The 14,854-nt window shown below is 47.9% G+C and overlaps 1 protein-coding gene and 1 long non-coding RNA gene across 4 annotated transcripts in view; one reads left to right on the top strand and one right to left on the bottom strand.

Moving 5' to 3' along the window:
* Positions 1 to 14,854, bottom strand: part of LOC311426522 (ras-related protein Rab-27B) — a 31,937-nt gene that overhangs the window by 4,296 nt on the left and 12,787 nt on the right. Inside the window, exons 1-5 of one of the 3 annotated variants that reach the window (XM_084502927.1) lie at positions 12,784 to 12,907; positions 6,256 to 6,427; positions 3,550 to 3,635; positions 2,303 to 2,406; positions 1,035 to 1,158 (exon numbers count right to left, since the gene is read on the bottom strand). In XM_084502927.1, coding sequence (XP_084359053.1) covers positions 1,035 to 1,158; positions 2,303 to 2,406; positions 3,550 to 3,635; positions 6,256 to 6,408 — 467 coding nt within the window. In that variant the 5' untranslated portion in view covers positions 6,409 to 6,427; positions 12,784 to 12,907. Of the gene's footprint in view, positions 1 to 1,034; positions 1,159 to 2,302; positions 2,407 to 3,549; positions 3,636 to 6,255; positions 6,428 to 12,117; positions 12,342 to 12,783; positions 12,908 to 14,854 lie in introns of those variants that run through there. The other 2 variants (XM_084502926.1, XM_084502928.1) reach the window with 2 other exon arrangements.
* Positions 11,725 to 14,393, top strand: LOC311426524. Its single transcript, XR_014686796.1, has 2 exons — positions 11,725 to 11,913; positions 13,870 to 14,393. It is a non-coding gene; the product is annotated as an uncharacterized lncRNA (long non-coding RNA).

Consider the following 14,854-nt stretch of genomic DNA (forward strand, 5'->3'; position numbering starts at 1 on the left):
TATCACTGCAGGCTGTGTGGTTCCTCTACCAGGCTTACTTATCAAAACATTTAGAAAAAGTGACTGTACATCTTTCAGTTGTTAAGAAATTCCTGACCCACATTGGGTGGATAAGGCAAAACTGTTTCTCAATTGAGAACAGGGAGAGATCTTTCCCACATTCAAGTTGGAGTTGTCTTTTTTTTCCTCCAGGCATTGAAGAAAACATCAAAAATGTAGTTAATTTTTGCTTCTTTTGAGAACAATTTCTATAGGCAAGTTACTTTAACAGATTTAAAACTGAGGCCTGCTTATTTTAATACCGAGGTGAGTACAGTTTCTACACCTTTCTCATATGCTCTCTGGATGCTGAACTGACACAGTCCCACAGAGATGTCCCATTACTGCCACTTCTGTCCTGGTCCTTATCCCTTCCAACCTGAGCATTAAACCCACTGAGTGCTGGCTCGGGCACAGAGCTAAAACACAGCCAGGCCCCAGCACCAGCTCAGCCAGCACCCAGCCACGTGTCTGAGCGAAGCCATGCCTCCTACACGCCACGCTTCCTGCAAATCTGACTCACACCTCGGGTTGTGATCGATCTACTGCAAATGCAGGCGTTTCCCTGTTCTGAAAACGCCCCAAACCTGTGCTCCTTTTCCATAGGTGAGCACCCACCCATCTCCAGCACCTCCCTTCTCTCTCCGAGGGCTGCTTCCTACACAAAACCTCTTCCAAAACACAATTTGAAAAGCCCACGTAGGCAACAGACACTTCGATGTCCACTACTTTAAAGTACCATCTATTTTTTTCCTGTAAAGACAACACCTGTATCACATCACCGTGATCTAGATGTTTTATTTTTTGTGGGTTTCTTGCTATTTCCTATTCAAACAGTTTGATCTGAAAGCACGACGAGCTTCACTACAGGCGTGTGATACTGCTCTGTCTGCACACCTCAGAGCATCTCTTCCTTGCAGGTGTCTCCAGCCAGCCATTAGCTGTGCTTCCAAAAATTGGACCACTAAATTTGGCTTCTGCCACAATGCACTTACCCGTATTTGTCCGCCAGATCTTTTGCTTGCCTTTCATTTACCTCCCGCTGGTCGGATAAATCCGCTTTATTACCAATTAACACGATATCTGGGTTCTCACAATACGCATTGGCTTGCAGCTGACCTAGAAGGAAAAATAAACAGGAGAATTAAGGGAATGCTGGAAGTGCTTTAGAGACTCAGGCAGCTGACAAAACAATTCAAAAGGCCTGCGACACAGAAGAAAGTCGGGACTCAACTTGGTAAGCAGTGGAAGATTGCGATGACACCAACCTTTTAGTGGGAGGAATGAATCCCTGAAGAAGAAATTCAGCTAGTATATAAAATCTGGAGCTGTTTTCACAAAACTGTCTGGATTCTTGCGTTATCCCCACTTCAGCTCCCTGGCTGGAAAGCTACCAGCTGGAAAAGCAGCAGCCTCCATCCTTCCAGGACTCTGAATACCCTCAATTAACAACAAACTTTAAGGATTTAACCTTTCTTTCCCTGTTAGTCAGGTGGTTGTCCTAACAAAAACTACCTACAGCTGTAGGTAGTTTTTTTTCTGACCCTGTTAAGGGCCAGAATACATTCAGCTGTTCAATTCTCTAGTACTATCTGCTTTCAAACATGAGCTTCAAAGACCAATTTGAATCAAAACCTCAAAGCCAGGAAGGAATCTCGTTCTGTTTTGCTAATACAAATCACACCATTAAACTAAACAGCGTTTTCCGAGCTCCTTTGTATCATCTCAAATAAGGAGACTGGCCAAAGAAGTGTCAAACACCAGAAATTTTCAAGAGGCGACAGATTTGTTTGGATTGTGCCAAATCCAAACGAGATTATCAAGTATGTGTTCAGAAGTCTACCATGCAAAAAATAAAAAATAAAAAATAAAGAAGAGCATGCATCTTTCACATCTGATGAAGCTTTCACCCCAAATCAAGGAGCATATCCTGCTCGAGGCAAGTCAGTGTGGCCCCAAATTAAGTCACAACAGGGTGCCACGCTCCACAGGACCACAATCCACGTCCTCCTGCCTCTGGCAGACCTTCAGTTGTCATCCTTGCATGCATCACTACAACTCATCTCATGCGCATCTCAAACCATGATCTGGAGCAGAGGTGCTTTAGAGCACACGGGTTGTGAGCACCTCACATATGGCTGCTTTAGACATAAAAACCTCTGAAATTTTTCCAGTTCACAAGCACATAAAGCCTGGAAGCATAACAAATGCGCAGGAAAGCTTCAAGTCACCCAGTAAATGCAAAGTGTATGTTTCTACTTACTCATCCAATTTCTGACATTTAAGAAGCTCTGTTGACTGGTGAGATCAAACATCAGTAAAAAGCCCATAGCATCTCTGAAAAACGCTGTGGTGAGGCTTCGAAATCTGAAGGAGGAAGAAAAAAAAAGAAAAAAAAAAAAAGAGAGCACAGCTCTGTTACAAAGTGAGCTCTACGATTCGAGGTAAGCACATTTCTGGCAAAACTGAACTGGGTAAGGAGAAAAAGGTGAAGTAAATGAAAGGTTTTCCAAATCACTTGTGAAAAGCTCTTAAAAAAAAATCCCAGTCAGAAGAGTCTGCATGATTTAGAGGATGTACATTCCCCTTGGAAGTGGAAAAAAAAAAATAATGTGATTTTCATTTTAGCTATGATACATCACGTCAGTCAACACATATTAATCAGTGTGTTAGTAACGGGCCAGGGGAAGCTTATTCGTGAGAAATAAACACTGTCAGTGACTAATGTATCAGCTCCAATTCTGTCTGATTTAACCCGGGACAGAGATGGAGAGGGAGAAGAGCTGGCCTGCAAAGCTGGATGAAAGTACCAACCACGAAACTACAGCTGTTTGTCACCCAAAGGTCACAACTCTGCTCAAATCAAAAAGGTGAAGACAATCCAAACGATATTACACGTGCCAGAGTTTGTACGTGGCGGGGGATCGATCCCATCCCAAAACAGCACTACGTAATCCTGCAAAACCTACGTGTCAGGAACAGAAATTGGTATTTCGTGGCACACACCCATGCAAATTAAAACAAAAAAAATACATCAGATGCCCTGACGCGTTCATAGTCTTCCTTTTCAGCAAAAAATTAGCCTCGAAATGTTTAACTTTTACTACATAAATGGTGTATGGGGGTAAGCAGGAGAGATACAACCAAAATTTCGGCTGTTTTCTGCTTTTCACATGGCAGTAACCCCTCCCACACAGTGCTGGCACCGCTTATTTAGAAACCTGAAATCTGCCTCATCACTACACTCGGCTTCCTCTGCTTCTTCCCTTGTCAACAGATGATAGCTGCAAAACCTCGCACACAAAACCATGAAAGCAGAGGTTTCTTCCATACTAGTCAGCATGGGTAAGACTTGAGCTAGGACTCTCCACCCTAAATAAAGTGTCAGAAAAAGCTTCGTTCCTGGAAAATGCCGTTCTTGTCCCAAATTAGGAGGATTTCTGAGATTCTTCACGTGAAGGGACTAATGGCTTACCCACAGACGTGGAAAAACTCAGACTGGACTCTCACCTTTCCTGTCCAGCGGTGTCCCAAAGCTGGAGATGCACCTTGAAGGCTTTTCCTGGAGATCCATTTGGTCCTCTGCTATTATACACCTAACGAGAGAGTGCAATCAGTAAACGCATGAATCACACAAAACCCTCCTTTGGAAGATTATTTGGTCATGTTCAGTACTTCAAATTAGATACCAATTCAATAAAACTTGATTCAGCACTGTGCTGAGCAAGCTTTCTGCGCTGTTTCATTGCTGTCCTTGCAAGATTTGCAGCTGGCTGACAGCGTTAGCCACTATTACTAATTTTTTTTTTGATTCGTTAACTCCTGTTAGACATTAACGACTTCCTGACCAACTGCAACCGTAACCTTGTGGCACTCAAAGCACCGTGACCTTTTTTCTGTTCAATTCCTTATTGAACAAAAGCAACGTGTACACGAACTGTTACAGTAAAAGACAGAAGGAAAAAAAAAAAAAAAAACACAAATAGGAACCATTTTTGCTCTCTGAACTTGCTCAGCAGACTCTTAGCAATTTTAAAAGCAGGGAAATGTTGCCTGTAAATGAATTTACAGCAGGAGGATATGGACTTTTTGGACGTGTCTTTATCCAGATGCTCCACTGACCTTATTCGAGGAATACTTCTTCAGCTGCCCTCCCTGGGCTGTCAAACACAGCGTTCAGCTTTCCTGCTCAGCCCAGTTAATATTAATTGGGGGTTGGACTAAATGACCTCGGGAGGCCCATTACGACCCAGATTATTCTGTGATCCTGTGGATTTATTTCATCTGTTGCGATTTCAACGCGTAGCTTCTAACCTGAACACCTTTTTCTTTCCTTTGTGGATTTCAACAGCTCTGAAAAGCCGAGAAGAACCAGCAGATCAACCACACACCACGCTTTGTGAATTAAATAGGCTCACTGAAGCATGTTCCTGCAATACCCAGTGCTAGAAACAGGGAATTTCACGGGCTCGTTTTTTTTAATATGACTTCCACACAACAGAAGAACACACATTGAACCTTTTGGAGCTCCTTCTTAAAAGGCCATCTTATTCAGACAGACCTTCCAGATGTTTTAAAGCTTGTAATTGCACGTAAGGCGTAGTTTCGTCCACCCTTATCAGCGATCTCACCCCCAAAACGTACAGCAGTGGAAAATTACAGAAGAAATCCGCCTGCAACCCTTAGCAGAAAAGTTCAGCCCCCTGGAAGGAAGCCAGCACCCGTCTTCAAAACACGCTAACGAGTGTCTCGATGAGGCAGGGAACGAGCACGCCAGCGAGCTGCGTGTTCAGACGTCTCCTTGCAATAAAACTGCTTTTCATATTTTCCTCTCTCTCCACCAGGGGAACCCAGCGGTGCGGTGGAGGATCCGGCTTCCCCTCCGACCCGTGCGTCGTGTTTAACCGGTCTGAACTGCTGGAGCCCTGATTAGGGCTAATTTAAGATGTAATCCATTTTATTCTACCTCAGGCCTAATGATTAATTCTCTAGTGCTGCTGATTTACAAGAGTTGCCTACTAATTGCCTGGTTCCCCACGGACCTGAATACACCTAGCGTGTCCTGACCACACCATAAACCCATGGGCTCCTATGGCTCAAGCAAGGGACTGAGAAATGTGTGATTTACCCCTAAAACCCATACAGGGCAGGGGACCAAGAAATGTATGATTTAGCCCTAAAACCCATACGGGGCCATCTCTTCAGTGGGGCTGGCACGTACCCTTCACGATGGCACCACCGAACTCAACACCACAGCCACAAATGCTCTCAGCCATTAAAAAAAGTTATTAAAAAAAGTTATTAAAAAGGAAAAGCTGCCCGGGTCTGCCCCTTTAGCATCTCTGCATTGTCAAGACTTCCAAGGACTTCTCATGCAAAATCCTTCAAGTATTTAAATTTAAAAAAATGCAGATTTAAAGAGGTCTCCATATCTCCATACTGGGCAAGTGTTTACATCTGTTTTATCAAATAACTAACTAAAATCATCCTCCAGGGCCTAATATCTTGTATTTATCATGGTTTTGCTCTTCAAGCAAGCTGGAACGATTCCTATTAGAAAGTTGCCTTTGTCCCCTATATTTAGCTTGTCTCTGGTATCAGGATGTACGAGCAGATAGATTAGTCATGTGAAATTAAAACGGAGCAAGCATGCTCTCTTATTCCTGAAAAGAGCCTCTCATCTTCTATTTAGGATGAAGAAATGAGTGCATTGCGGAGCAGGCTGCACGCCCTGCGTTAGGAGCTCCATCAATCCTACAAGGACTGCTGATAACAGAGTCCTTGCACTCATTTTTCAGCCTTGCTGCTGACGGGGGAGCAGGGAAGCAGCAAGCTCGTTCGCTAGGTTACTGGAAGCGAGTTGAAACTTCTGCATTTCTGAAAGTTTCCACCTTTTCTGTTTAAATTTTTATGTTTTGGGGCTGGAGCTATTTCTAGGCATCAGCAAGCACACCTCATTCACCAGCACTATGGAAACCTGCGCTTGGAAATAAACCACTTGCCAGTCCCACATCGGGATAAAGATAATGGCGTTTTTCTCCTTTATCCAGTTCCTAATTATGATTTGTTTAAGCCAAGAGCTGGAGCAGGAAAAGCGTTATCAACACGTTATGTCCCACAGCAAGAGCAGCAGCGCACATCTACGTCAAATTTGTTCTCAGCAGCAACGAGGACAGATAAAAAGGAAGCTGCTATCGTTCAGCCGAGACCACTTACCACTCGTTTTTCCCGAAAATCTATCCCTACTGTCGTGATGAATTTGGGATTGAATTTGTTGTCGGTGTATCTGTAGAGGAAGGTGGTTTTGCCAACCCCAGAGTCTCCAAGGGCCAGGAGTTTGATCAGATAATCGTAGTCTCCATCAGTCATAGTGCTAATTTTTAGGAACCTACGGAAGAAGAAGAAGAAAAAAAAATGTTTAAAAAACAAAATGACCCCCTCCTTGATGGAAGACGACTTGCAGAGACTTGCCTTGGGTGACGAGACTTGGAGGGCTCGGGCTGATAACAGCATTGCATGAAGTTATAAGGGCTGCGCGTTTTTATCTTGATAGAAACGTGGGTTTTTTAGACAGAACTAATTAAAAAGCAGAGTAAGCAATCATCCCGGGGTCATGGGGGATAAAGGCAGGGCTCTCACACACACGGTTTTTTCACCGGCGCGACCAGAGGCACACACATCTGCCTTGCTCGGCGAAACCCGCCCCCTAATCAAATGCTGCCGGTACTAATTGGAGTGGAGAAGAAAGCCAAACAGATGGAAAACCCACAGCGTGGGCTCAGCTCCGCCACAGCCGAGTTGCTTTTTTGCCTGCAGGTTGATTTATTTCCTGCGGGCCGGGGGGGGAAGCGTTTCGGGTTAGGCCATGTCCCGAGGAAACCACAAACAGCTCCCGGTTTCGCCAACGAGACCAGCAGAGCCTGCCTTATTGGGTACTTGCAAAACAAAACGCATCGGGAAATCACAAGGCAAATTTCCCAGGAAGGGGAAAAAATCTCCCTTCTCTTTGCCAGGCTGCCTCCCAGCCCAGGCAGAGCTCCCGGAGCTAAATGGATGCCACCGAAAGGATTCCCGGGAGATTTTCACGGCCCCACACCGCACGCGCTGAGTTTTCCCAACCTGTTGAGTCAAGCATGGTATATATGGGAGGGAAAATCCCATTATTGCATTGGCTTCGCCAATTTTTGCTCTGCAGAGGAAGAAAAGGGGATGACGTACGTAAGAAATAGGCCTGTAAAATATTTATTCACCTGCTTGAAACGCCCCGATGAGGAGAAAGCTGGAATTATGCCAAACACAAGCTGGTTTGCATCCTCTTCGCTTGCTCTCAAGGTGATTTAAGCCTCTCGCTTTTTCCACCGTTTTGTTAATCCTGAGCCCAGATGAACACATCCGTTCCATTCAGCTCGTTATGCCGAGATTAATTACTGCGCTGCCAGCGCGGGAGACCCTGGGTCACGCTCCATTCATAAAACCTCCTCCTCCTTTCAGTGCAAGCCCTTAATTTCCACCCAGATAAAACCTACGTTCTCGAGCACTTAAATTAGCAAGCACCGACCTGTTTCGACTGAAATAGAGATCTCAGCCCGTTTTGACTCCCCTGGATTTCAACAGCTTTCAGGAGAAAAGAGCTGGCTGCGCACCAAGCCGTCTCATTGTACGAGCCTTCTACCTCTGACAGACACAGAGCCACCCAGAGAGGCAGGACAAGCTCGGGAGAAATCCACCTGCAAGATGACAAGGGCTTAAAGAAATCTGAGGAAAAAGCTCTCACCTGCCTGCTTTGCTCTGCCTGGCTCTGCCTCTGTCCTGTGCTCCTCGGAGGTAAGAGCACCAACGCAGCACCGTCACCAAAATTAATCCAATACCTTTCATCTTTTCCCCCGATATCTCAGGTTTTCCACCAGGGCAAGCCTGCTTTCTGCCCAGATGGTTAAGGATGATCAAAATCAACCTATTTCTGGTCAGCATGGGAACTTTTCTTTGGGTAATTCATTCAAAGAAACAGGAAAAAAATGAATTTCTGATTTCTAATAACTATTATTAAGTAAACATCTACGCTTGCTTTTAACTGTGTGGTTTAACAGGGTTTAAAAAGTCTGAATGTTTCAATTTGTTCCATGTCAAATGTCAACTTAAGTAGTATCTACAATAAAGTATAAAAAATCAAACTATAATATCTGAGGTTCATAGCAAAAAAAGCCCTTTCTTCAAGGGTTTTTCTTTTTGCGAAAATCTGAAAAAAACACTTCCAAATTTTCCCCTAAGAAACGAACAAGGCCTTTTTAAGAAAAGTGCAATATACTTTCTAATTACATCTCTAATACATCTCTAATTTTAAATGGCTCGATAAATTGCGCTCCCAAAAAGGAACACCCATGGGCTGTGACGTACAAATCTCACGTAGTTAAAACAACACAACTTAATTCAGGGTTTTCCACAAAGGCATCCAAAGAAACCCAAAACAGCCCAAACCACCACCACCAACCTCTCTTTCCACCTCCAAGCTCTCGCCCTGGTGGCGTTTTATCACCCAGAACCCAAGCAGGGCTCCCAGCCGTCCCTCCCCAGCCTTTCTGGCCACGTGGCCGACAGCCAGAGGATGATAAATGTGTCGTTTTGCTGCTCTTCTCCCGGGCTGCGCCTCGAGACAGCGCCTGATTTTAACAACGCTTCCCTGCTTTCTTGGCAGACGAGATTCCCGTCTCGACCAGAAGCAGCCTCCTCTGTCTTGATTGATCATTTTCTCCCAGCCCTATTTAATGCTCTCTAACTACAGGGCAAGAGATCATTGAAAAGCTGGCACTTGTCAGCAGATGCTCCAGCGAGCATTTTCTCAATAGAGAGCCAAGGCTTCAAATAAATCAGCCTAACCTGAAGACATTTTAGTTGTAAGCCTATGGGAGAGGCAAATCTACTCCTCGGACACCACACTGCAGTTCTGCACCCGATGGGGAATTCGGAAGAAGCAAATTTTGGCTCTTACTGCACACTTGGAGGAGCATCTCAAGCACAGCACCATGACCCTCCGGCATCTCCTACCGCGGGGACAAAAGGAGCTCCAAGCACATCTGCCAGTATCAGCATATTTCAGCCTGGTATCAGCCGAAGCTGCGAAACGTATCCTGTTTTGCTTCCTGACAGCCTCACCCTTTCCTCTGTGGATTTTCCCCGTTCTTTTCTCGAAGTTTCCTAACACGCCAGAGACGGCACGGCTGCTCCGGACTGACCGCACGCCGCATCCTTTCTTCCATTCACTCCTAAAAAACTACAAGTCTGAACTGAAATCTAAGCTGGTTTTGAAAAAAACATTAATTTTGGCAGGGCACAAACTGCAGAAAAACAAACTCGGAAACTTCCTGATCTCAAAGTATTTAGATGTAGAGCAAAAAAACAAATCCAGCGGGCTAAAACCCACACAAACCTAACCTACAAACACAGCCCGTTCAAGCCATATTTTTACCTTCTCAGAACTGGAGGAGATTATTTTAGGAAATACCTTCAAACTTTTAAATTTCAAATGACAGATTCTTACATTCTGAAAGGATTTTTGTTGAAATAAACTGCGTGCTGACCCTCCTGATAACCCCTTTTCTACTTGTTGTTTAACAGAGGACCTCTTTCTACTCATGGGAATATCATTCAGGAAAAGCTACGCCTACAACGAGGGAGAAGTCGGTTCCAGAAAGTGAGATTTTTTTTCCCTTGACATGTTATTAGTTAAAGTCCAACAAATAAAATGTTGGGTAAATAGCGTTAGCTCTAGGAGGTGCAGGATGTAAAATCGCAGTGCACATATTGTGCCAGCCAGACCAGTTTCATCCCAAGTGAGAGGGGTTTGAACCATACCTTGAAGAGAGAATCCGCCCCCCTTGGTTTTCTGGCTTCTTTTTGTCTTGTTCTCCAGCCCTGAGGCCTCTCGAAGCTTTATGAAAAGCTAAATCCTAATCCCACCTCAAATACCTACAGCCTGTTCGTCTTGGGGTGGGACAGCATACCCCAAGGGACGTTCCCTCGCTGATCAAATCCTGAGCATCCAACTCATCAGACACCTCTTCCCTAGCAGAAAGCCCCTCCAGGGAAGTCTGCAGCACGAGGCGGGATGCAGACAGAGGATTTAAATTAAATTTAAAAGGGTGTTATCAGCAAGTAGTAGCATCATTACGTTAAATATCTGTCAGGAAAAAAAAAAATAAATTCTATGAAAATTTCAGAGTTAATAGGGTCATCGGACAGGCATGAAGTGGGTTAGGCTTCCCTTTTAACTGCAGGAACACGATATCATCATCCATGCCTCATCTGTCCCTGACCTTATCAACTTCTTGTTTCGGATCCAGACCTCATCACAAATCTTTTGCAAAGCTCCTTTGACAAAAGCCAGCCCTTGCAACCACACGCGTGACTCTCGGGCTGGTTTTTGCCAGATCTCCGCTTAAATTCAGGAGCCCTGATAAACTGGTGAAGACTCCAAACCTGCTGATTGCATCTTTAACCCCATAACCGATCCCCAAATCAAACCCATCCTCTTTACAGAAACTTCTGAAATGGAGGAAAACAAAAAGCTTTGCTTTTCATCCTCCTAATTTTAATATAGATATATTTTTTAATAAAAAGCTTCTAATTTTTCATCCTCTAGAGATGGATCCCCATCCCCGGAGGTTATAAAACACGACTGAGATATTCAGCCAGCCCTGCCCGGCACAGGAGCAGGGATTTTTTGTATAACTGGAAATTAATGGGTTTCATTCCCTGTTGCTGAGGACGGGCTCGAAAAGCTCCTGATGCTCTGAGAGCTCATTTAAACAAGCCGTGCAATAATCTTACCTGAAGCAATCTGATTATTACACCAAAGGTTTGGGAATTCAAGGCTGTGGTGCTGCCCCGACCCAAAACGCTGCCACGAGCGAGGTTAGCAGGGAGTTTTATCACCCTCAGCTATAGGAATTCGCAGGTTTTAAAGAGTTAAAAGGAAACAGAGATCCCCAAGCATCTTTTCCGCTACGATATTTGAAGATTACATCGTCCAGGCTCAATCAGCCACTGCAGAGAGTTCCTCAGTGCCTGATAAGCCCGCTGGGTTTTAGATCACCGAAGCTGTTTCCACGCTGCCCGGTCATTTTGTGGGGCTGCACTGCTGAGAACAGAGGAGGAATATCCCAGGTTGCACTTGGATTTCCACTGTCACACCAAGATAACTCCACCGAGGTGGCAGGGAAGGGCAGATCGCTCGGCCCTGCCTTGCCCCAGCACCTCCCGACTCAAATCCAGTCCTGCCCTGCTCTGCTCCACAACAGACATTGCCTCACCGTGCCGGCTTTCAACACACAGCGTGCGAAACGTGGACTTTCTGGGATCTTCCAGGATACCTTCGCTCGCAGGAAAATCGGCTCCGAGGTTGGAGGCTGCGATGCGTGCACAGGGAGGAGAAATAGCATCCAGCAGCCTGCAGAAAAAGAAGCTGCGCAGCTTGCTCGAGTGCAAATCTGGACTTTTGGCCGGCTGGACTCGCGGGTATCTCGGTAAGCAGCACCCAACTGCATTTTGGGGCACCTTCCGAAGGGAAATATATTTTTCCAGGTGTTATTATGCCAGTTTCTGAAGTGCAGCAGCAGGCACTTCGGTACTGACCGGGCTGTGCCGTGCGAGCCGTGGCAATTCCTAGGCACGCGTTAAGGGAGCCCTCCTGCCCCGCGGTGCTGTTCCTCTCAAGGCACCAACCAGCCCCGTGCCGTGAGAGCCATCGCTTTCCTCCGCAGCTGTCCAAACCTCCCCGGCACCAGCTTTGGGCTCAGCTTTCCAACGCCGCCTTCCTGCGCCTTCCCTCGTCCGTCACACCCCGTCCTGAGAACCTCACAGACCACCGAGACCCACCAGGTTTGCTGAGGAGGGTTTCTCAGCAGGGGAAAAGCGTTCCTCCTGTGCCGGATTAAGGGCTGGGATGCAGAGGCACACTTGCTTTCACCAGAGGGGATTCGCACGACTCCAGCTCTTGGCCTTTTCCCCCCCTATGCCTGCAAGCGTGCAATCCCTTTCACCTCCAGCACTCTCCTCCACCCCCAGCCTGTATTTTAGGCTTACTTTAAGGGCTGTTTAGCCAGAGTTTGGAGAAGAGCTATTTCCCTGCTGCTCCCACAGCCGCTCCGGGTGAACCCTGCAGAAGCCGGGCTCCTAAACCCATGGGTTACCCCTGTGGGGTGTGCCAGGACCCCGGTACCCACGAGCCAGGCGGGTTTCCAACCACCAAGGCTATTCCGTGCGTGTCTGCACATATCTTTTTCTATGCTTCACCTCCTATTTTTATGCACTCATCCCCGCAGCACGGCGGCGGAGGTGCGGGCGCCGGCAGCCACGCAGGAGCTATTTCGGGGCAACGTGGGGCACGAGGGCGCAACAAAGCCGCTGCGGGCACCCCAAAAAGCATGAAGCGAAAGGAGAAACCCCCAGATGCTGGCAGGGACAAACCTCAGGGGCTGGCGGGTGGGCATCTCACGGACCTTGTGGGGCTGCAGGAGCCCTCAGCCCCCCACCAGGGACAGGGACGGGGGCCGGGACCGGGTCTGGGACCACCTCCCCATCCCCATCTCCATCCCCATCCCCATGGCGCAGCGCAAGGCCGTGCCGGCGGCCGCCCGGGTTCCATCTCAGCTCCCCAACCGCGATGTCGGGGACCCAAAACGAGGACCCGGGGGGGGTCCCGGTGCTGCCCAGCCGCCCCCCGACCCGCTCCCCCCCTCCGGCACCGACCTGCTGCGGGGAGCGGCTCGCCGCCTGCGCTGCTTCCTGCTGGCGGCGGCGGAGGGGCCGGGCGCCGAGCGCCTCCCTCTGCGGGGCTGGAGCCGGGGAGGCGCTGCCGGGGCCTCCCCCGAGCTTTAGGGCTCAGCCCCGGCCGGCCCCACTCGCCCGGGGGCTCGGGAGGGGGTTTTCTCCTCGCCCCCGTGCGCCCCGGTTGCGCGCTCCGGCGCAGAGCGCCGGGCACCGCTCGGTGCCTCGCTGCTCGTCCCCCTTCTGAGCCCTGATTGAGAAAATTAAAGGGCTTCACCTCACCCCCTCGGGCTTTAGTCCTTGCCCCTGTTCCCCAAAACCTGCTGCTCAGGCTGTGCTTCCAGCCCCGAGCTGCGGGAGCCCATCGGGTGCTAACCCCATCACCCCACGCTCCTGAGATGAAACGGTGCTTGGGAACTCGAGTGCGGCTCCTTCCGAAGCATTTTCACACAGCAAGGATAAAAATAAATAATTTCAGCGAGCTGACAGCCAAACAGCAGGGTTATCATCAGCCCTGCTGCGGGCTTGTGGCTACTGGCGCATGGCAAGGCCCCAAGGGGTTTCCTTGGGGCTGGACACCCACCTGCCCCTAAGACACTGGTGCCCACTACGAGCATATTTTAGCTCTCAAATATCTGCCTTAAAACCAGAAACACAACAGGTGGGAGAGGCAAACAGGTCTCCCAGCTGGGCTCATCAGCTTCGCACTGCTGCCACCAGCGATGCTCCTGGTGCCCATCCCAATAATCCACAGCCTGGGTGCTGCCCCCATGGGCAGAGCCACGCAGGAGCTCTCCCAGGAGGAAAATCCCCCTTTAAAACCCTGCCAGGGCTGAGATTGGTGTTGTTCCAGGGAGGTAGGGGATTTCTGCAGGGTTCAAGGTCCTTCAGAAGCGATGGTGCTGCTCTTCGGAAGGGCAGACGCTGTAATACAGACCAAAAACTTCTTGGAAACTGGAATTTGAGGTTCTCCTCCTGCTCGGATACATAGGGATGCTCCGCCATTATCTTTCTATTCTGAAATTTTTATCTTTTTTTTTTATCTTTTTTATATTTTTATCTTTTCAGAGGTTGCTGCAGAACCTGGGTGGCTGCCTGTAACCTTTCCTGATGCCAGGAGGATGTTCCAGCTGCAGTGCCCTGCACCCCGGAGCAGTTTCCAGCACTCGCAGCCGCTCACAAATCTCTTTAAATGGCCGCTGCCATTTGCTGGGATTCGTTACTGGCAATATCTCAAAAATAGCATTGTCAGTACCAAGAAAAAAAAGAGGTTTTCTGGGCAGCTTTGTTCTTTGGGCTCGATAGCTAACAAATAACCCATCTTACCGATGGCACGGACAGAAAGCGCTGGCCAGCACTTTCTTGAGGCCTCGCATCGCCCCCACGCCTGGCCTGCGATCAGCGGTAGCTCGCTTTATGTCACTGGAAACATTTTGCTGTGACAGGTTTCGGACAGAAGCATTTCACCGAAACACTTGCCATTTCTAAATAGGTTTTCTATTCAACTCTCCCAGGCTGCTGAATGGCAAGCCAAAGGATTTTTGGTTGCGTTTCTCTTGGGTTCCTGAAATTAAAGGCGTCTTACTCGGTAACCTCAGCTTCCTGCTCGTTCTTCTAACAATTAAAACTCAGCACGGCTCGCAAGGACAGGAAACGTGCCTCGATTCTGCTCTTCCTAGATAGAGAAATGTCATGTGAAACGGCAGCTTCGAGCTCGTCGAATAAACCCGACAAAATTCATACCGAAGCGGTGGCATTTCCCGAACCAGCCTCTTCTGAAAGAGGGCTGGGTCTCCTTTGGAAACAGCAGCAGGATGTGGTCTGTAGGCTCGCCGTGACAAGCGTGTTTGCCTTCGCTGCTGTATTACACCACAAAGAAAGCAAATATGTTAGCTCACCTGTTCTCCCTGTGCCCACGGAGGGAACGAGCAGCAGCCCTGCATAGCCTCCGTGTGCTCCAGGAATAAGGAAAAGGCTGCAGCCAACTCTCTCTCTCCCCCCCCAATTTTTTCTTTAATTATCCCGCAAAGTTATTACTCATTCAAATTTTTTC

The sequence above is a fragment of the Aythya ferina genome, assembly GCF_964211825.1.
Source record: "Aythya ferina genome assembly, chromosome: W".
NCBI lineage: Eukaryota > Metazoa > Chordata > Aves > Anseriformes > Anatidae > Aythya > Aythya ferina.